Here is a 21806-nt window from a genome sequence, read left to right as displayed (position 1 = left end):
CAATGACGACTATCTCGCAACAACAGAGGTAGACGGATGATTCTTCCTTACGCAGATATCATGCAGTTACTATGCACGCATGATTTACTGCTCAACTTGCTCTCTCCCCTTCTCCAAGATGCACATGAAAATAAAATAAGGGGCACATTTTTATGACCATATGGAGAGACAAACACAATTCCAGACTAAAAAAACCCTGGGAAAGAAAATTCCAGGCAGTTCACTACATTCAATTACTACAAGATCATCTTCTCAAAGAGAAGGAGAAGGGGTAGACTTGGCTGCCCTATGATCCATAGGGAAAACCACAGTTTGCAAAGTATTCAACAGCCTTCATGAAGAATCTGATAAAGTTAACAGAAAGAACATGTGACATTGCCTATAGTCTCCTGTAGAATTTGGGGGTTCTAGTCCTACAAGAGATGGTTTAGTGCATGGAAATCAGCCAGTCCACTATTAAACTCTATTAAAATAGAGCTGGCAAGGAGTAGGGGGCAGGGTAGGGGCCACTTTTGCCCTGCACTGAGCAGCATTTTGTCTCATGCTGCTGCTGCTCAGCCCAGACAGGCGAACCTGGAGCCAGCGTGGGGTCAGGGCTGCGCACGCTGGTCGCCACCTGTCCCGTGAGGCTGGGGCCAGTGGCAGCAGCCTGGGCTGCCTAGAAAGACAGTCCCACCATGGAGCCACCCCATCCCTGCTGCATTGCCCAGAGGGTGGCAGGTAGCGCCTCGGTCAGGTGGGACCTGCACCAGGCTGGACAAAGCCCCTTCGTGGGCTGGATTCAGCCTGTGTGTTGTATTTTGCCCACCCCTGGTCTGGAGGGACTCAAAAATAATATAATTGTTTACATAGAGCTTATTAGCTCCCTGATTGTCATGAGCTTGAAATGCTGAATGGGACTGAAGTACGGGGGTGATTCATTTGGGCCAGGGCTGCTTAGGGAAGCCTAAACTGTAACTGGTGCTGGATAAACACCTTGAAGGCCTGGCAGATTTGATCTGTACCAGCTGTTGGCAGGGTGAGATGAGGGAGAAGCAGATGCAACCTCTCTCCAGAAGAAGGGTTGGAAGGGGACCCCAGCAAGAGGGACCGAGAAGAGGAAGAGGAACAGATGTGGAAGGACAAGGATTAACCTCTTCAGCATGCCCAAGGAAAAGGCCAGGAATCAAAGAGGGATATCCATGTGAAGTGGGAGCAGGAAGGACATCGATGGATGCCCCCAGAATGGAAGCGCTTGAACAGGTGGGCAGGCCAGGTGAAGATCCTGAAGTTGCTAGCAGAGGGACAGACCTGGAGTCTATTTGGTTTACACAGCTGGGAATGGAGGGAGATCTTATGGAGAAACAAGAAACTGGAGTCTTGTATCCATGCATGAATGCAGCTGGAAGATGTTTTTGTAGACAAGATGGATGCTACTGCCTCAGACAGAGGATGACATTGAAGAAACCTGGCTAGAAGGCCAGCCCTGACCAATGGGAGTTTGTTGAATCAGGAAAGGCTTGCTGAGAGGTGCTTTGGGAGGGAGCAAGCCAGAAACCAGCATATTGTACACTGTTCTCAGACATTTCCCCAGACTATGCCAAATATTGTTTAGAGATCTATTCTAGCTACAGAAGAACCAGAACTGAAATGCAAGACAGATCTCCACACCACTACCTCCTAAACTGTACTTGTGAACAGGCTGTATCTGAACTTCACATCTGGGGCCCATTGCTGATTCAATCCATGCTTTTCTGAGTTTCCCCCACAAACAGGTGAGACTCAAGTGGGCACCCTCAATGAGTTATTCTGAAAAACTTGAACACATTTGATGAACTGCACCAAAACCTCTGGTGCATTTTTAAAGCAGCAAACACTAGGAGATGATGTCATGTGAACACATTATTGGGACAGTTACTGTTGCCATCCCACAAGAATTCAGACATAATATTCGTTTGTAGGGGACACTTAGTCACTCCTCGGTCAGCATGGCTATAGGCAGCCAGTCAGCTTAGCTTACTAGTCGGCTCCAACACATTTAACTTATTAGGCAATATGGTCTGATGCGAGGGGGAGAGTATCCTGATGTACATGCTTGTCTGCATTATTCAGCAGGAAGCTAAGAGTTCATGAACGCTCAAAAGCCAACAATGCTGTTAGCCAATAATGTACGTTCAGGCGAGCTAACCTTTAGCTTCCAATTCATCAACAGGTAACTCCATCTTTCACCACTGCTGAAGCGATTCCTTTCATGAAAACAAAGGAAAAAGAGGCTACTGTGTGGAAAGCCCAATTCAAAGCTACCATTAAGAGTCTAAGCAAATTACCCCAACTCACACTAGCTCAGACACTAGATATTGGAGAGAGGAAACATTTTTTTCTTATCTCGCACATCAAGCCCTCTTTGAAACTGGCCAGGCTAGTTTTTCTGTCCATGTCAAAGGAAAGGAAAATACTAAACAGCATAAACGGCCTTAAATTCATTACCACTGAGGGAAGGGGTAATGCGGAAAAGATGGCTCTGCACAAACTTTCTGCTTTTTTAATCCTGTGGATCAGCAGAGGCTCCCAGGTTCGCAGCACTTCTGAATATCAAAATGTGACTTCTAAAGTTTGCCTTTTATAAGCAGGGGTGTTATCCACACACTCATGGTCCCCCTGTATTTCACTAAGCAAAACACTGCCTAAAATACAGCTATGCCGAATCAGTTAATGAGAAGACAGTTATAACATTGCTCAGTACCAATCATACAAGCACTGGAACCACAAGCTAATACCATATTTACTTGAATGCAAGATGACCCTGAATACAAGACAACCCTCAATAATGAGATTCTTTATGCAGAAAATTTATAAGTTTGTTATAACTTTCTGGGTATGGAATCGTATTGGAGGTCTGCCTTGAATTTGTTCCCCTCCGACTGCTATGGCAGGGAAAATAAATCTGGGGGGGTTCAGGTCCCTTACCCATTGCCTCTCCCTAAAGTCTTCCCCCTGCAGCCCCTTCCCACAGCTCCTTACTGTCAGACCCTGCTATCCCTAAGCACATGGAAGTGAGGGACACATTTGAAAAAAAATGACCTTGAAATAAACATACCTGCAGTAATTTGCACGTAGTACCCACAGACTTAGCTCACCCAGAATTGAAGCATTTTACATTTTTTGAAACCGATACAAGTTAGCATAGGTACTTGATAAACACACTTTAAGTGGCCTTTTTGTACCTGCTTTATATAGAGTATAAACCATACATGATATTAGTCCAGAGCCAAGAGAATCATGATTTACTATGCAGTTCATTGAACTAGTCCCCAGCGAAGTCAAGCCATGGGGACCCCACAGCTCAGCACTGCTCAGTATGTGTGTATACTCCAGATATTCCCCCAACAAAGGTCTCGTGCTAATTAACCCTCCGCTCGTGTCTGGAACCGCGTGTTGAGTCCTGGGATCCTCCAAAAATATATACGCAGATGAGGTGCAGGACAACCTGGTTGGGCTCCACCTCATAGAGGGTAGGGACACACTAATCATGTGCAACAGGTTGGGGGCTGGGGAGGGGGACATACAGTGATGCTGGGTGAACCGTTTAGGACCCCAGTGGGTTGTGTTTGCCAGGCATAAGGCTGGTGAAAAAACAGGAATAATTGGAAATGGGAAAGAAAGATGCAGCTCAGCTGTAGGAGTGTAGATTGAAATATATGCAATGCAGTAGTTAACTAAGACTTGAAAGAGTCAGACCTCGGGGGGAGGGAGGGGAAGGTTGTGTTTAATGGGCAGTGCCATACGTCTTAGTCAGATGGGCTGTGGTAATCTGTCTTTGTGCTAGGCTGCCATTAGCATTATTGACACCAGGGAAGGGCATCAAAACTTGCTTCGGCCTCTCCGAGTGCTAGCCTGGTATTGCAGTACCTCTAGGCCAGGTGCTCGATCCATCCTGGGGGAAGCAACTGCCCTCTTTTTTTTTTTTTTTTTTAAAGGCCACAATATAAAGTCCTCATCAGCATGTCTACCCAATATGGGTCCTGTGTTTTATAGTCAGGCTCAATGTTGGCTGCATTTAATGAACTTCATAGTTGATTTCCATTACTGAGCACATGCAGCTTTTGGCAGCAGTTTAATGCTAGACAATTTATTTCATCAGGCTTCCTCATATACAAATGTAAGACGTGGCTTTCCCCCCCATGCTGATTGGGGTGGGGGTGGGGGGAGAGATCTCATCTTGTATTTAAATAAATATGGTGATTACACGTGTCTTTTACCTCCACTTGCAAACATATGTTAAGGGGATGATAAACAGGAAAGAGAAAAGGGCAGGGGAGAAGGGCAAACCCATGGAAGGAAGCCTGGGGATTTTTGGAAAGACAGATGCATCAGTTCCCCGGTGAACAGGCTGTCTGCAAACAATATGGTGCTTACCTGTAGATTTACGAGTCCGCTTAGACTCCAGCAGTGAAGGATCGGAACAAGGCTCTATTGGACACCAGCTTTCACGGTTTATCTGAAAGGCAAACAGAACACAAAATCAACATGCTGTTTAGCTCCAATGTCTCGCCTAAGCCTTACTGAAATATAATTAGATATAAACAGTCTCCCATAATGTTATATGGCTTCCTTTTTGCCTACTGGGCCAGAAAAATCTCAGTACTGAGTCACAGTGGAGTAGGGTTGGGTTTTTTTTTTTAAGTGGTTTCAGAAACGATCAAATCCTCTAGAGCGTCTTCCAAAAGAGTAGTAATTTAAAAAGGAGTCCCTTGCTTGAGTGGAGAGCTCAGAACATGGGGGATCCACAGCTGAAGGCACATGCTTGAGATGCAAGAGAGCCACGCTCAATTCGAGCTCTCCTGCCTGTGTGTGACCTCACCCAAGTCACTTGTCTCTTGGCGCTTCTGTTAACCGCCAACAGAAAAGACATGACAGCAACTCCCTACCCTGCAGAGTGTTGTTAGGTAAATATATTAAGGCCAGTAAAATGCTCAGATGCTAAGGTGCCAGGAACATGCATGTACCCAAACACAGTGGGATCAAGGAGCACATTATCTTTTTTATTTCAGATGTAGGAAACAGCTGAAGTGATGGTTATTATGAAAAAAATGGATGCAAGGCATTTCTTATTAAGAATCACCACCTATCTCTTTCAACATCAACCACACCCTACCACTCAGCCTTTGCATGACTACTAGCTCATCAGTGGTGATGGCTTCTTATCTGTTCTCAACTCTCCCCTCCTTTTCTTCCACTGATACAGTTGCTGTTTCCCTCCATTCATCACTCTCCCCTTCTGCCTGGACTTGTTTGTTCCACTTTTTGACCATAAGGCCTACCCAGCCAACCCTAGTCCCTGGTTTATACCAACATTCAAGTTCTCTGGCTCTTGCTCACATGCTTTGCAGCCTCTCTGGAAATCCTGGGCATGTCTACACATTCAATTAATGTGCTTTAGGTAATGCACATTAAATTTAGTACTTCCATTGTGAAGTACTAGAAAAATATGTATTAGCCTATTTTAATGCACATTAGCTAAACAGTGTGGGTTTTTTGTGCCACTTGAATGCACATTAAAATAGGCTAATGTGCACTAAAGCACACGTGTAGATGCACCCCCTGTGACCAGGCTGACTTACTTCTCTGCTCTATCACCCTCCTTCACTTCTGCGATTTTCTTACCTAAACAACTCTACCTCTTCAGCCTAACTCAGCATATTCCCCTTATCTCAGACTCCATACCAACACCCCTGACTGATTTGTCTAAACCCTCCCTGAAGCTTACTTTCTCTTCCCTTTCCTCCTTCTAAATCAGATGCAAGAGGTCCATTACCTGCTCCTCTCCCCCAACCTCTCCCTCTTGCCTCAGTGACCCCATCCCAGTCCACTGCCTCATCTCCCTTGCACCCACTTGCATCCCTTTTTTACTCCTCTTAACCTTCCCCTCTGGCCATTTCCTGTTGTAATTCAAATATGCTTTGGTTTTCCCTGTCTTAAAATAACTAAATCACTAAAACCCCACGTCCCTTCTTCCTTTTATTATTAAGTTCCCAAAACATGCTGCTTACAATCACTCCCTGAAGTTTCTTGCCCCCAGTAAGGCTTCTGTCCCCTCCCCTCTACTGAAAGTGCTCTGGCCAAAATCTTGACTGACCCCTTCTTAGCCATATCTCAGAAATAACACTTAAGCCTGTTGGACTTGTCAGCCACTGATCCCTCTGCAATCTTCTTGAAATCGTTTTCCCTGGGCTCTTGATCTCCTCCAGCCTTTCTAACTACTTCTGCGGTGCATCCTTTGGAGAATCCTCCTCATCCATCATAAACGATAATCATTCAGGGGCAAGGGTCACATTTTCATTCCATGTTTGTACACTGCTTAATACTAGGGCATCTTGCCCCTATGACCAGTGCTTTTAGAAGCCGATGACAATAAACACCATTACTAAAGACGAGAAGTGTGGGATATATATAGAAAGGGAGGTTGCAACAGTGGCCTATTATAAGCAACCGAACACTACCTGGGAAGTGATGCACAGCACATTAACTCAATTGTGCAGTAAAGTCTGTCAAAATTACTCACAGCTCATTAACTAAATAACAGTTAGACACTGAAGAATTTTACTTTTCCATTCTTTTACTTTCCCATTTACTTCTGAAGGAGCAAATGTAGGAGTGAGGTTGAGAAAAGGTGTCTAAGACAAAAGTGACACCTATCCATTCCTGGTCTGCGTGCATTTATTTCACACTTAGCAGCACAAAGATGACAGCTAAACGCCAGAACAGTATTCTTCCACTCTGCTAAGCCAAGGCAAAGTCTCTTTGCAATGGATGCCTCGGACTTCACTGGCAAACCTAGAGGAATGAACAAGCAAATGCACGGCAACGTGACTGCCAGGTTGTTCAAGTGCATCAGGCTGAAGCAAGTTCCCTACAGCCACTTACTCTATGCTTGAAAACAAAGTCCCCTCTACTGGTCCCTAATGTTGTATCCCCCCTCCCCCCCCCCCTTGAAAATAATAAAGGATTATCGGAAAGTAGGGCTGGAAGGGTCTTCCTGAGGTCATCTAGTCCAGACGCCAGGTCATGGCAGGAACACCCCAGACTAAAACATCCCAGCCAAGCATCTGCTCTTGAAAATGTCCTGGGATCGAGACTCCACGACGTCTCTAAGTAGCCTGTTCCAACATCCTCACAGTTAGAAAGCTCCTCCTAATCTCCAAACTTAAACTTCCTCTGCTGCAGTTTAAGGCCATTGTTTTTAGGCCACAGAGAAAAGTCTATCTCCCTTCATTTGAGCAGCGGGTTTACTTTCACTGACACCAATTTCACAAAAATGTAGCTCCGTAGTAAGTAATAAAATTACTCCTCATTTACACTAATCTTACTTGTGGGGAAATAATTCTTTGAAGTCTGATCCTAGAAAAAAGTGATTAGGAGATAGGGAACAGAAGACATAAAAAGGTAGTGTGGTGATACCTCACCCCAGAGCTGTAATCAAGATAAACGGCATTGAGCTGGATTATCATCACGGCATTTTTCTCTCAAACAGAGCTGGCTGAATAACTTATTGTGAATGCTTTATAGATATTGCTGGTTTTTCAACAAATATTTGAATATTTTCCCATCAGCCAATCAGTCCTGCCCTCCCTAGTCTGTGGCTTTTACAAGCATTTAAATTCCTCTATTCTAAGATTAAGTAATGAAAGAGCAACACTGAAAAGTGAAATTAATGCGGCTTCTTTTAAAGACAATTTAATATTTTTTATTTAATATTCCTTACAATAGTGCAAACTCTGTTCTTATGATATGTCCACAACTGGTCATTTAGTAGTACAGATTCAGGGAGAATATGACTTATAAACTAAACAAGCAACCCCCAGCCACCCAGTAAATCAGCACTCTCCAGGCCACAGAAAATCAAGACGGCAACATCTGGGAATAATTTCTGGGTGCTCCCAGAAAATGGATGTTCCAGACTCTCAATACAGAGCTGATCCCACCTTAAATGTCTTTACCTGGAGCTCCCTTTCTCCATCTTCAACTCTCTGCCCAAACATTATGCCCTGAAGGGGCTGAAGAATGACACACAGGAAAGGCAAGTTTGTAAAGGTGGTGTTTTAAGACTGCTCAAGGAATAGGGGTGTAAGGCTGGCATGTGCCTGAGGAAGTTATGGTGGATACCAAAGCACCATCTGTGACTAGCACCAATTGCCTACACCATTCTCCTTCTTCCAAAGGGACACCAGCAATAGGAAGATGCACTGAGTGCTACTGACTGCAGCCTGTTGGCTCTGGACAACTTGATTTCCGAGTGGAAATAGAGGTTAAGGGGCAGCATTTCAGGAGCAGAAGAAAACCTGACTTTTTGCATGGGAAGTCTCTCACTTCGCAGACTTCAGGAGCAATGCCCCTGGAAAGGCTGCACTGAAAGGTTCAAACCTTTTGATCTACAATGAAGGCAAATGCATCCAAAAAAGCGTCCACAGGAACCGTCTTTCCAAAACCCCGTGCACAGACCAGCCTGCAGGTACTGCAGCCGGCTAGCAACAGACTCAGACAGGCGAGGGACGGTGCAGGCCCCAGGCTGGCAGATTTCTCTTGCAAGGCACATACGCACAGATTTCCTGAATGTCAGAGCCAACTTTCTGCAGACATTTAATTTAAAACCCAAAGTAACTTAATACAAAAACCTCTTTGCAAAATAAAAGGAAGAGGAGACACAAGATAGTCCTCTAGCTAAAAGGGGCTGTTAAGTTGCATTTTGTATCATGTGGGAACAATTAGCTAACACCAGCTCCTATTTTCTTTAGCTAAACACAAAGCTCTTCCATTTTAAAAGATCCCCAAGGCTTTCCCTGCCTTTGCTTTTGCTTACCAATCTAAGCAAAGTTACTAACATCCTTATAGACCAGCCTGTACTCTGTAACACCAACTGTTTAAACACAGTCGCATCAGACCCTCCCACAATGGTCACTATTAACACTTGGTTCAGAGTGTTAAATAGACAGCCAAGGTCAACTGCATTGCTGATTTACATTTATCCGTCTCATCTGGGACTGTGCCAGTGGGAGATCTGAATGCGGTCCCCAAGGCCACTGTTCCAAGCCGGGAGTTATCCGGACTGCGGTTACAACCAGCAGCTGCCATGACACATGCATTGAAAAGTATGATCGTTGGGAAGTCGAGTATACTGATGGCTCTAGGATAAACTACACTGCAGCACTGCAAGGTACACCGGGACCGTTGGCGGTACACCATGTACTCTGACAGCACAGCCAGCGCTCCTGCTTTACCACACCGCCGATTCCCCCAAAGGAGCTGCCCGGAAAGGATACCAGCATCGGATGTCTGCAGCCCCTCTAACACTTTTAATTGAGAGAGGAGACCGGCTATTGGAAAATGTCTCAGTTTTATAATGTTCTGAAAGCGCCTGATTTCCACTTCACGCTTTTCACTGACATCAGGAAGCTTTCCACTATTTAAAAAAAACCCAAAACCTTGCAATTGTCAACTTTTCTGGCAGAACTATAAATCAAACTGAAGCATCTCCGGAGGAAAGGAAACAAGAGGAGTTTAACTTTAATTTCCTCAAAAATCTCCAGAGATTTGATTTCCTTTTGTATTATTTGAACTTGATCTTATATTTTCAAGTAAAGTTTCCATCTCTCTCTCCTTTTATAAAACCCCTCATCATTGAAGCTATACCATATAACTTGAGCAGGATACTATTGTCCAAAGGCACCATCTCACTAAAAGAAAAATATATGACCCATTTGTTTAAACTCTGTTTATATACTACCACCATACCATACTTGGTACTGCTCTGCACTAGGAAAGGGACTGAACCATTTAACAAGGAACAAGCATACAGTGAAAACGTTACCGAAGTATCTTTCTTACTTTATTTCAAATATGTTTTTATCCGATGTGTTTAAATATTTAGAAACCTTGCAATGAGCTTTAACATAAATTAAAATTTTAGTCCTGCCTTTGCAGCATTCACAAAAATACCTTTATCATTTGACTTGATGAATTTAAAGTATTTTAAATACTGTAAATATTTAAAAATTAGGGTGGAGTAATGACAGGGGCCATTTGTAATTTCTGCATCCGAAAATAAAGTAAAGCGCTGACAAGAATGGATTCCCATCCCTTGCAAAAAATTAAGACACTGTCCTAGGTTTTCAAGATCCTCCACACGCAGCAACAAAAACGGGCCTACAGGAAAGGGAAATCCAGAAACACAACTTTCATCTCTGTTCCTTAGACAGAAATCGTTGCAGCTGGGGTGGGAGGTCAACTAAGAGAATAAAATTGCACCTCTGAATTAAGTATCTTGGCTGCCAATGTAACAGAAACAGTATCAAATCCTTTTACTTTACAATTTTTGCCCAACTTTTTCAGTCGCTTCCCCTCTCCCCACATATTCCTGAGTGCAAAACCTGCAAAGCCAAAAGGACAAGGGTTTGACATCACCTCTGAGGAGTACAACCACCAGATCATCCACAAAAGGACTATGATCCCAAACCCACAAAGCCCTGCATCCATGCTTATTTTTATGCCTTGCAAGCCTGGGACTATTCATGACGCATGCAGTTCTACAAAGTAAGGACTATGAACAGCTGTAGTTTAAAGGGGCAACAGGGAAGAGACTCTTTTCCAACAGCTGAATAAATTATTGCTTTGTGGTCTAACAACACCAGGGAGTTCCCAGACTACAGCATTCCCTCTGGCAATTTCCTGAATGGGGAAGTTGATAAATGTCCCAAGGACATTCTCTATCCTTTGCCACAGTGAGGTCCCTTCCCCATTAGCAGAACGCAAGTTCCTTCAGCAGTACTCTAATACGGGCTTAAAAAAGTAATTGGCAAATATTCTGAATGGGAACCATTTCATGACTTAAGCTGAGACAGGAACACTGCTCAAAAAAACCCAAAAAAACAAAACAAAACAAAAAAAATCACACGAGCACACAAAGTACGAGCAAGACATCTGCCATGTGTCTATTTGCCCTTCTCTTCGAAGTCCAGGTGACTGGAACAACATATAGGGAGTCTGAAAACGTCCTGTACTACCACCAAACAAAACAGACTCAAAGCAAACTAAACCTGCGACCTATTAAATGTACTTTCTCTCTCTGAAAGGAGCCCAAACAATAACCTCCCCCCCCACCCCCGCGTTGATGTTAATTCAGTATTAAGGCACTCAATCAAACAAAGAAAAAAGTCAGGAGATTCCAAAAGCTAAAGGTTTCTTCCCACAAAGGAAAAGGCATATCTTGAACTTGATGGGAATGTTTACGGAACAAACAGAAGCAACTTAAATATTTTTACTTGTGCCAAGAAACAGGAATAGGAAATCTACAAAGAAAGAACATGCATATACATCTACATATATTATACACACAATGCATATAGTAGTAGTAGTAGAGCGTGTGTGCACACATGCATAAGTTTGAAATGTCTCTCATTGTTAGCATGCATGTACACACCACACTCACACAAAATATACTGTGCTATATATACACTATTGCATATGCATGTAAACACACATATATGGTAACAATGAGACCTTGCCTCTCAAGCATGCGTACGTACACACACACACACACACACACACACACACACAAAAAATATACAGAGCAGGGGTGGGCAAAATGTGGCTTGCGGGCCACATGCGGCCCGCCAGGCCATTCTATCCAGCCCGCAGGACCCCTAAAACTTTAGAAAATTAATATTTATCTGCCCCCAGCTGCTTGTCATGCAACCCTCAATGGCTTCCCAAAACTCAGTAAGCGGCCCTCCGCCCAAAACAATTGCCTGTCCCTGATATAGAGAGAGCGAGCCAATGTCTCTCTCTTAGTTAGCATGTGTGTGTACACCATATACACACACATGCTATACACCATTACATTATATGCAGTGTGTATACACACACACTGTACTATACACTATTGTATTTTTACATAATATATACATTATTTTATAAATTGAATTATATATATACACATACACACACATTTTTATATATATATATATATATATATATATATATATATATATATATATATATATATATATATATATATATATAAAAAATTCAATAGTGTATAGTATATATATTGTGTGTATACACACACACACACACTACATATAATGTAACAGTGTATACTATGCATGTGTGTGTGGTGTGCACACACATGCTAACTAAGAAAGAGACCTTGGCTCAACTTGACTTCAACAAGGAATTGGGAAAGGGAGGTTAAAGACACCTTTACGCTTTCCTCCCAACAGACCCCAGAATATTTCAGCAGTGTACATGCTGCTCTAAATTGTGCTGACTGCCTTGGTTTTAAGGAACTAGGCATGTTACCACGTGACTACTTTATGTAATCACCAGTTACATGAAACATGACATACACCATCCTTTTCTTTGCTATCCCAGACATGGATTAGTGCAATTTGGCTGGACCAGGGACTGAAAATGTAGTCTGTGAACTGATGGTCTGATTCAACTTCCACTGATAATCAATAGGAGCCTTCATCTGGAACTTAGTTGCAGATGCATCTGGTCCTCCATTTCTTTGCTTGTGAAGAAATAAACAAAGGGCAAATATTAAGTTATTTCAATGGCTTCTGCAGCATCCTGTGGACAGAACCTTGACCTGGAACCAGTAGGTTCACAAGTAGGAAGGTGCAAAGATACCAAGAAGTGTGCAAATGGGCAGTGAACAATTTTAAATTATTTTCTAATAGGAATGCTGAGTCCTGCATTTTCAAACATTCATGTTTGTTATTTTAATATTTAGCAAAGCATATGCTAGTCCTCAAGGCTATTTGTAAGGTGCAATCATTCCATGGAGTCCAGTTACTATACATAGAAAGTCAGATTTGTTAGACACCCTGTCATAACAGCGACAGTTACAGTACAAGAACCACGTGGAAAATGTTCTAATGCACAGATACTCTGAAAATCCCCAGTGTGACTCCCGTAGAGACTTAAGAGCTCTGGTAGGTAGGTGGAGATACTATAACCACACCCACTGTGACACCCCCGACCCTTACATCCAGGCGGAAAGGGGATGTAGAATCACTGTGCCAACTCTTGTTAGTGACAGAATCCTCTCGTACAGTTGCACCAGTTTTATGATCTCTCTGTGGTGCTGCAGGAGCCATTGAAAGGGAAATCATTGCATACTGTATTTCAAATGGTAGCAATTTTTAAGATACTCCCACAAAAAAAAAAGAAAAAGAAAAAGCTTTTCGATTTTTCAGTGGGAAATACCAAAAATCTCTTCCAAATCCGGAAGGAGAGTCAAATTTTCCAAAATAAAGTTTCTGGCTCAATCCAAGGAACAAAAATTTCAGCCTCAAAAGTTAATCCTTTAGAAAGCGACAAGCATGGCAAATCAACCCTCTGGTACTCAAAGTCTTGCAACCAATCAGCTATTAACGTACTGTAGATAAAAGGAGAACTTGGTTCACAGCTTGTCTGAAATGTCTTCCCCTACCAGCTGTTTGCATTCCCCGTCTCATTGCTATAGAGACCACCAACGTGAAAAGCAAAGCCAAGGACACATCTACCCACCTCTGCCAGAATTTGAATCAGAAGTCACTTGGGAACCAAATCATAGACCAGCTCAGAAACCATTTGCTTGCGGCTCTTTTTTTTTTTGGATTTACCTCACCATGATTTCACACAGAGCAAAGAGCAAACATGGTCCCATCATGCTGGTTTTTTCTCGTCTAACTCCATCAATATCTGATCTTTCTTGGGAGACGTTTTACTACTGAAATAGTACGTCACCCAAACCCAAATGATGATTGTGTGGGTTTTCCTTCCTTCTAAAAATATTTTAATGCACAAAAGCATGTCCATGCCTAAAGCCCTGATTCAAGTTCCAGTGATGTCAAAAGACTATTTGCCACTAATTTAGACAAGTGATGGATCTGTCTTGGACATTTGTAAGATGAATCTCATTTATTCATTGGATTGTATTACTTAAATCAGATTTACCCACAAGGAACTAAATAAAAGCTGAAATATATTTTAGCTATAGCTGTCACTAGCACCATCCCATCTAAAAATCCTTGGCATTTATCTCCAATTTTTATGTTCCATGAAGCAACGTGTGCATGTACATATATATACACGGGCACTGAGTCATCTCTGGGAAAAGACAGCATCACCCATGGGTTTGAGAGCCGATTAGAAAAACACTGATGGAAACCAACATGAAATCAGATTTTGTTTGACATTTTTAAGTTTTATTGAACAACAATTAAAGTTACAGGAATTGATGACTTCAGAAATACTAGTTGAGTAGTTACAGCAAATTCCAGGTTAGCCCAGACAGCCAATATTGCTTTCAAAGACGATTCTGCTTTTTATGTAAGCAGCTGGAGCTGTCAGGGGGTACCAGTGCTCTTCCAAACTATCAGAAGGGACCACGCCACACCACAACTAGCAGAGGTTATACAATACGTCTGCACAGTATTTTGTCTGTGACACAGAAGAGTGTCTAGAGATTGAATTCCAACGTCTACTATTGTAATTGGCATCATTAAAGGCAGTATTAGAAAATGCTCCAATAAAATGCAATAAAGGGGAAGAAACAAAACAAAAAAACACCAGTTTTGTTCTTTATTTGTTTCCTTTTTCTCTGGTAGGGAAGGAAGAATGCACCAAGTAGAATGAAAAACTGGCAACTCCGTGTCAAAATGCATTTGAGTTGGCAAACACCAGGTTGATTAAGGCAGGGGAAACAGATTAGGAAACTGATGAGAAAATAATTTCATAGATTTCATAGACATTAGGGCTGGAAGGGATCTCGTAAGACCATCAGGTCCAGCCCCCGGCCCAAGAGGCAGGAAGACAGCTAGAGTCAAATGATCCTAGCAAGATAGGCATCCAAATGTTTCTTGAAAGTGTCCAGAGTAGGTGCTTGCACCACATCTGGAGGAAGTCTATTCCAGGCCTTGGCGGCTCGGACAGTGAAGATTTTCCTTATGTCCTGCCTAAAATGGTCTTGCAGTAGTTTGTGACCGTTGGTCCTTGTCTTCCCTTGGGGCACCCTGGTGAACAAATATTCCCCCAGATCCTGATGTACTTATAGGCTGTGCTTCTCCAGGCTAGGCTCAGGGGTGACTTGGTGGCAGCCTATAAGTATTCACTGTATTACTTAAATCAAAATAATCATGCACAAAGCTTCAATTTTTTTTCATTTTCCCCTCTAAAACACAGAAGAGAGGATGCTAGGAGCTACTAAATGTGACACTGAAAAAATTAGACACAAAACTGTGCAGTACCCCATCATTCCTATTTCAAAAAAGGCAATTTTCCTCCCGGAGTTAAGATATCAAAGCCAGGCTATATTATGAAGCCACTTTGGCTGCCTCCTGCTTTCCATCCATCCTGCCAGGAAACTGTTTAAGCTCCAAAAAAGAGCCGTTATGGTGATGGAGAACATTCCCAGACTGCCACCTTGCCATTTGGTGGAGCACTTACTAATTTTAGACAAGGGAGGACAGCACTCAGACAATTAGCCAAGAGGCACTGCCAGCACTTGCTTCCACCCATCTGAAGGCAACAAACAAACAAACCAGCTAAACACCCCGTCCATAGAAACAAATATGCAAAGGCTTTAAGCAACTTCCACAACCAGCAGCATTCAGCACAGACAAAGAAGAAAAAAAAAAAAAGCGGCTGTGTCTTTTTAGGACCAAATATAGAGTCGGCCAGGGGAAGCGTGCACTTTTCCTTCTGTGAGGAAGACACAAATGTTCCTTTAGCTGAAAAAAACAGACAAACCACTTAACCCACGTATCAGTGCGCGAAGTTTGCTCAAGAAGAGATCTGGTGATTTTAGACGCAGGGCGAGGGGCAGTGACTAGTGAGAACATCTGAAAAAAGAATATATAAAAGTAGGTGCCTGTACCCTCTCAACCTGTGTCACAGTGATAGCAAATCTCAAGAGACAATCAATGCAGCACAGTGTCTGATAACCATTTCCCACCTGTTCCTCCCTCCCCTTCAAAAACTCCCCAAAACCGCCCCGCCATAAACCTATCTGTCCTGGGGGTGCATTTACAGGAGAGAGTACATTCATGGATTCAAGACGAGGAAACGGCACAAAGGAGTAAGAGTTAAAAAAAACAAGACCCTACCTTCAACAACACGACGTCTACCGTCCTGCCCACCTTGGAAATATCACACAGGCTGTACCGTCTCTTGTGTCGCTCGTACATTTTGTCCAGAAAAAAAACTGAGGCAAAACGTGAGGAGCAGAGCCCACCATTAACTCCAGGATCAAGTTGTCAAGGCGCACGCTCCAAATCTCTCACGTATGTGCTCAGAGAAGTCCCTGCGTCTCTGAATCGCATCAGCCTGGCCAATTCTCGTAACAGGAAAAAGAAAATCCCGAGCTGCAACTGGTTGATAAAGTCCTCTTGGAACACGGGCTTGCTTAGACAGACAATGCAGGCATTTATAGTCAAAGCCGATCTTTTTAGAGACGGTATTTTATATATGATTTTTTTTTTAAAAAGAAAAGCACTAAGAATGTCACCAGAATGACCACTGCATTTGGAGAATAAAAAGTTTTCCAGCCAATTTTAACAGCAGAAAAAACATACAAAAGTAAAGTTCTTGAAAGGAGAGAGAGAACAAAAGCCAGCTGTTTGCAACTGGCACTCAGTAACACACCGAGAGATGAAACTATCAGGGCTAGTCTCCACCACAATCTGTCTAATCCAAAGAAAGGAGTGCGAGCACGAAATCCAAAGACAACAATTGCCCCTGATAAGCTGCTGCTTTCACTGTTCGAAGGTGTAAAAGAAAACAAAGCCACTTTCTCTCCTTTCAAGTCAGTCCACAGTTCCCCAGGCGGGAGGTATCGTTTTTTGAATAAGTTTAAATTTCTAATAACAGCACACGGTAAAGGGGGAGAAAACAATAAAACAAAGCCACTCCCTCCTGATTTGGACTGAGACGTCATTACTTGCCTTTTTAGTGCTGCACCAGCGTTCTTTGAGCTTTGAAAACTTAATTGCAGTTGTGGGAACATGATTCATCTCTTTGGAGGGGGTGATGGTGGGGAGGGGGGGAAAAGCACCGGCTTTCCTTCTCCCCCCCCCCCCGGTTCATTACAGCTCGAGCTGCTGTCTCTCTGCAGGTTTAGTTAGTCCACAGAGATGAAGGGTAAAGGTGCGTGCGTTTTTAAGGAAGGAGCCAGGAGAGAAAGACAACCCTTCTCCCCTCCCCCAGCCCAGGTAAAGCCAGAGAGACAGCTTTGGACAGAGCTTCCCCAAAGCGGGAATGGAAACTTATGATTTAACGTGTGAAAAACGGAAACCAGCCATTTTCAGCGCTCTCTCTGCCGGCAGGGCACAGAGGAGAAGCAAGCAGCTTCGGTAGCTTGTTAAAAAAAGTTTTAAAAAACCCCAAACCCCAAACCATACAATTCTTTCTTATTTGCTGCACTCGCAAAGGCAGTGTCTTTTAAACAAAGTTTGTGCGTCTCCGATGTGCGTCCGTAGCTGAGTCTCTCTTCCCCTCTCAATGGCTCATTCACATCAGCTGGGCCCCGAATGCATGCTACCACACGGTTTCCTGTTTTCAAATTGATTCAGCCCCTTCGCAGCCCCCTTCGGCTTCCACCCCACCCTGACCTCTCGTGGGATGCAATCTTTCCATACTTCCCTGGCTTTAGACATTCGCTCACTCTGAGCTTAAAAAAGAAAGAAACCGGGGCAGGAAGAAAAAGGAGAGCAGAAAAGGGAGTGGGGGGGAAGAGATAATGTTTCTTTTTTCCCACATTGGTTCAACATACATTGGAGCTTGCAGCTGTTGCTAGACAGGAAGATGGGAATTAAGGGAGTTCTTCAGCCCGGTCACAAAGGAAGGAATATGGATTTTGTGTAATGGCAATGTCAAATTCACTGCTGTTCTGTTCAACACCCAGGGAGGAGGCATGTCCCCAGCACATGGATTCACTCCGCTAATGAGGACAGCTAGAGATTGCTCAGGCTTTCCATGCAGCCCCTCAGGGAGCAGCTTAGTGGTCTGAGTCTCCTTGTATAAGACTGCTCCTAACCGCAAACTCAAAACCTTGGCAGATTACTCAACCCTGCATCCTTCCGAAATAGATAAAAATTGAGCTTCATGTGAATCTAATGCAAGAGGGTCTTCAGAGGGCTCTTTAAAACACAGAGGTCCTGCCTGCTGTCTGTGAGGAGGATTTTAAGAAAGCTCTGCTCCCTAGATGTTGGGGCTCAAGCCCTTCTCTGCACTACCTCTAGTCTGCTAGGGCTTGGTCGTCTGCCTGGCTTCTGCCCCAAGAGTGCCTGCTTTGTGTTGGGGTGTAAACTGATTGTCAGAGGCACTTGGTTTGTAAAATATTTCTAGGTGAGAGAGTTTATCACAAGATAAATCACCAGTTTGCATGGCTCAACCCCACTTAATAGGAGCTGGGTATCCCATGGCCATTAAGTCACCCTCTGCAAAGAGTTCAATTCACCAAGCAAGCAGAGAAGACTGGCATCCTTATCTGGGGCTGCCACTAAATAAGTGGCCCACTGCTGGGAGATGCAAGAGCTGGGTATGGTTGGAAAATGTTCAGCTCCTACCTTATTTCTTCAGCTTGCAGCAATTCCACTCTTCCCCCTCTCACCACACCTCCACAACACAACCGCGTCCTCATACCCGAATCTCTCCCGCAGCACTATCCACTGGCCTAAAAGATCTAGCTTCTGCTTTCAGTATGAGAACATATGCCGGTGACACCACAGGAACTGGGGACTTTCTGAAGCCACCAGTTTTCACGCAGTGATGAATCCCACTAATCATGTGCTCATTGAGATGAGAAATCACAGAAGTCAAAGAGAGCACATCACATTAGTCAAGCACTCCACATACAGCAAAAGGTGTCCTCAAATCTGGAGGTGCACTGATACATTGGTGCTATATCAGATCGGCACTGATAAAAGGAAAATTAACATTATCAGTTATTGGCTTTTTTTGGCCGGTGTAGCTGATAATGTACCAATAAATATAATATGCCTACTGACCAGGGCCCCTGGATGCCGTGTGCGTGCACGCAGTTGCTTGCATGCATCGGTCAGGAGTGCAGCTGGGCAGTGCGGAGAGCAGTGTCCTGCAGGTAAGTCTGTGGAGGGGAAGGGGCGTGGGGGAGGGAAGGGGTGTGGAGAGGGGGGCAAATCAAGGCTCCCACAGCAAGGGAGGCAGTGGGGCAGGGTCTGGGGCAGGGGGATGAATGGAACCCCAAGGCCGGGATGGGGAATGGGCCGGAGCTGCGGGAAGCTCGTCCAGGAGATCAATAACCCAATGCTTAAAAATGGTGGTGGGGTCACTTGAACTAAAGCTCATCAAATAAACTTTACTTCGAGCACTGCTGCCACCATTTTTAAGTGCCAGGACATTTAACCAGAGCAGAGCCGAGCAGAGCGAGGGCGGAGGCGGGATGCCTGCTGTGGGCTTAGGGCTTGTCACCCTGATCCGTTTGCCCCAGGAGCGATGTGCTGGCCATGCTGTGTCCCCTGCCCGTCCAGCTGCAGGAGGCACAGCTCACTGCTACCAGATGGGCAGGGGATGTGGCGTGGCCAGCATGTGGCTCCTATGGCAAAGGCAGCAGAGAGAAGAGCCCTGAGCCTACAACAGGCAGCCCAGCAGGCAACACCTCTGCCCTCACCCTGCTTGTCTCTGCTCTGGTTAAAAGCATCCTGACACTTAAAAATTGTGGTGGCGGTGCTTGAACTAAAGCTCATTTGATGAGCTTTAAGTTCAAGAGCCCCTGCTGCTATTTTTAAGCACTGGGATGCTGATCTCCTGGATGAGCTTCCCGTGGCTCCATCCTGCTCCCTGCTCCAGCCCTGGGGTCCCATTCACAGACCTGCCCCAGCCCCAGCCCCACAACCTCCCTCACTGTGGGGGTCTTGATCTGCCCCCGCCCCTTCCCCTCCGCCGATTTACCTGCCAGACGCTGCTCTCCACGCTGCCCGGCTGCATTCCTGTAAATTGGTTATCGGATAAGTATTGGCCGATATGCCAAGTGAGTAATTGGCTATCGGTATCAGACAAAAAATTCTTTATCGGTGCACCCCTACTCAAATCCCATTTTCAAGTCAAACGCTGTATCAACAGGTGTGCACAAAATTCTGAACTTAATTCAGGGTAAGAAAAGCTATGAAAACCCTTGTGATACAATGATGCTCTGATGCAATGTTTCCTTGAAACCAGGGTTTTGAGCAACTGAGTCTGGAGAGGTTTTTTTTTTTTCCTTTGTTTTCTGGTAAACTCCACAACTGTTCTTTATGACCAAATTTGCTAGCAACAGTCTCAAGAGACTGAGGCACACACATCCTCTGCTCACTCAGAGAATAACGCTGTACCCTCAAGACCACCTCACCTTTCATCTGCTGGACTCCCTTCCTTCCCCACTGAGACAGCTGTGGGAGGGAAGAGGATGGTAATCGGTGCTAATTAGGGTGGTGGGCTATGAGCAGAAGTAAAGGAGTGCCTGACCAATCTCTGAAGGTGCAACGCCAACCACAGTACAGGCTAGAAGCAGCCCATTCATCCTTTCTAAAAGCAAGAAATAACAGTTGGCTTAATAAAAGATAAATCGCCTGCAAAAATTGTTTCCTCTTCAATATTTCCTGGACCATCATGGCTACAACAACACTCCAACACTACCAAGAAGTAAGAGTGATTTTTAAGCCGGGGTGAAATCTAGACTAGGATATACAGGGTATATCCTACACCAGCTTGAAGGAAAGAACAAGAACAAGGAAAAGAACAAGATATAAACCCACTGGCCATGCTCTCAGGTGCTGGCAGCGGTTCTCACGAGGAGGGTGGTTAAGCATTACGACAAGCCGCCCAGAGGGGCGGTGGGATCTCCATCCTTGTTTTCAAGAGCTGGTTAGATAGATGCTTGACTGGGATGGTTTAGACAGCGGTAATCCTGCCTTGATGAGGGGGCTGGACTAACCCCTGGAACACCCCCACCCCCACATGCAGCTGAAATCCCCATGCATCTCGTTTTTCTCTACTTCCAGACTAACATTGAGACACAAACATAGACCTGCCATGGGCACCCCCTATTTAGGGAACTGTCCCTCTCCTCCCACATCATCTCCTGCATCGTTCAGACATCCCACCCCCACTTTTACACACAGATGGAAAAAAGAGAAGGAAGAAAACAAGTTCCTGTCTGGTCCAACAGAGCAGTGGCATCGAGTTTGTACTTATTTGGTGTCCTAGGGGAATTCATTTTACACACAGCCGAGCAGTTTCCCGAGAGCATAAACTTAAATATACAGATACAGGCAAGGCACTCCGTTTGCCTCCTCAAGAATACAGCTCTGCAGGCCTATCCGTGGAAGAGAGAGGGAGAGAGAAAGGAAAAAAAAAAAAAAGAGTAAATAAAATCATGTTCTTTCTCTGTTCTTCTTTCATAAGAGTTGCTACAAAATGGAGAGGAGACGCAGTCCTCAGCAGCTTCATCCACTGGCTGCTGATATGACAATTCTGGACTCTTTATTGAAAACATCTGGAAATGCTGAACAATACCATGCAGAGAGGAGTTTGAAACGAACCAATCGGCTCATAGCCAAACCAAAGGCCAGTGCTGCAGACGTCAAGTACCCAAAAAAAATAAAATAAAAAAAGGAAAAAGAAAAAAAAATCATGTTCGACCGCATCATATGATCTGTAACCCTTCCAGATAAACTCCTCCCCCTCCCACCCACTTGCAGACCTCTTAATGACAAGGAAATGATGGCTAGTCTGAGACAGACAGCATTATTGTTATCTGTTTCAAATTA

The 21806-nt window shown here is 44.2% G+C and overlaps 1 protein-coding gene across 10 annotated transcripts in view; it reads right to left on the bottom strand.

Moving 5' to 3' along the window:
- The window catches only part of AKAP13 (A-kinase anchoring protein 13), a 321421-nt gene that overhangs the window by 85607 nt on the left and 214008 nt on the right, over positions 1-21806 (bottom strand). For 9 of the 10 annotated variants that reach the window (XM_059714583.1, XM_019477514.2, XM_019477513.2 and 6 more), the window contains one exon: positions 4396-4477. In XM_059714583.1, the coding sequence (XP_059570566.1) occupies positions 4396-4477 (82 nt within the window). Of the gene's footprint in view, positions 1-4395; positions 4478-16127; positions 17087-21806 lie in introns of those variants that run through there. The other variant, XM_059714588.1, reaches the window with a different exon arrangement.

This window comes from Alligator mississippiensis, chromosome 11 (genome assembly GCF_030867095.1).
Source record: "Alligator mississippiensis isolate rAllMis1 chromosome 11, rAllMis1, whole genome shotgun sequence".
NCBI lineage: Eukaryota > Metazoa > Chordata > Crocodylia > Alligatoridae > Alligator > Alligator mississippiensis.
Note: the sequence above shows the minus strand (reverse complement) of the source record. Positions and strands in the feature narration are given on the sequence as shown.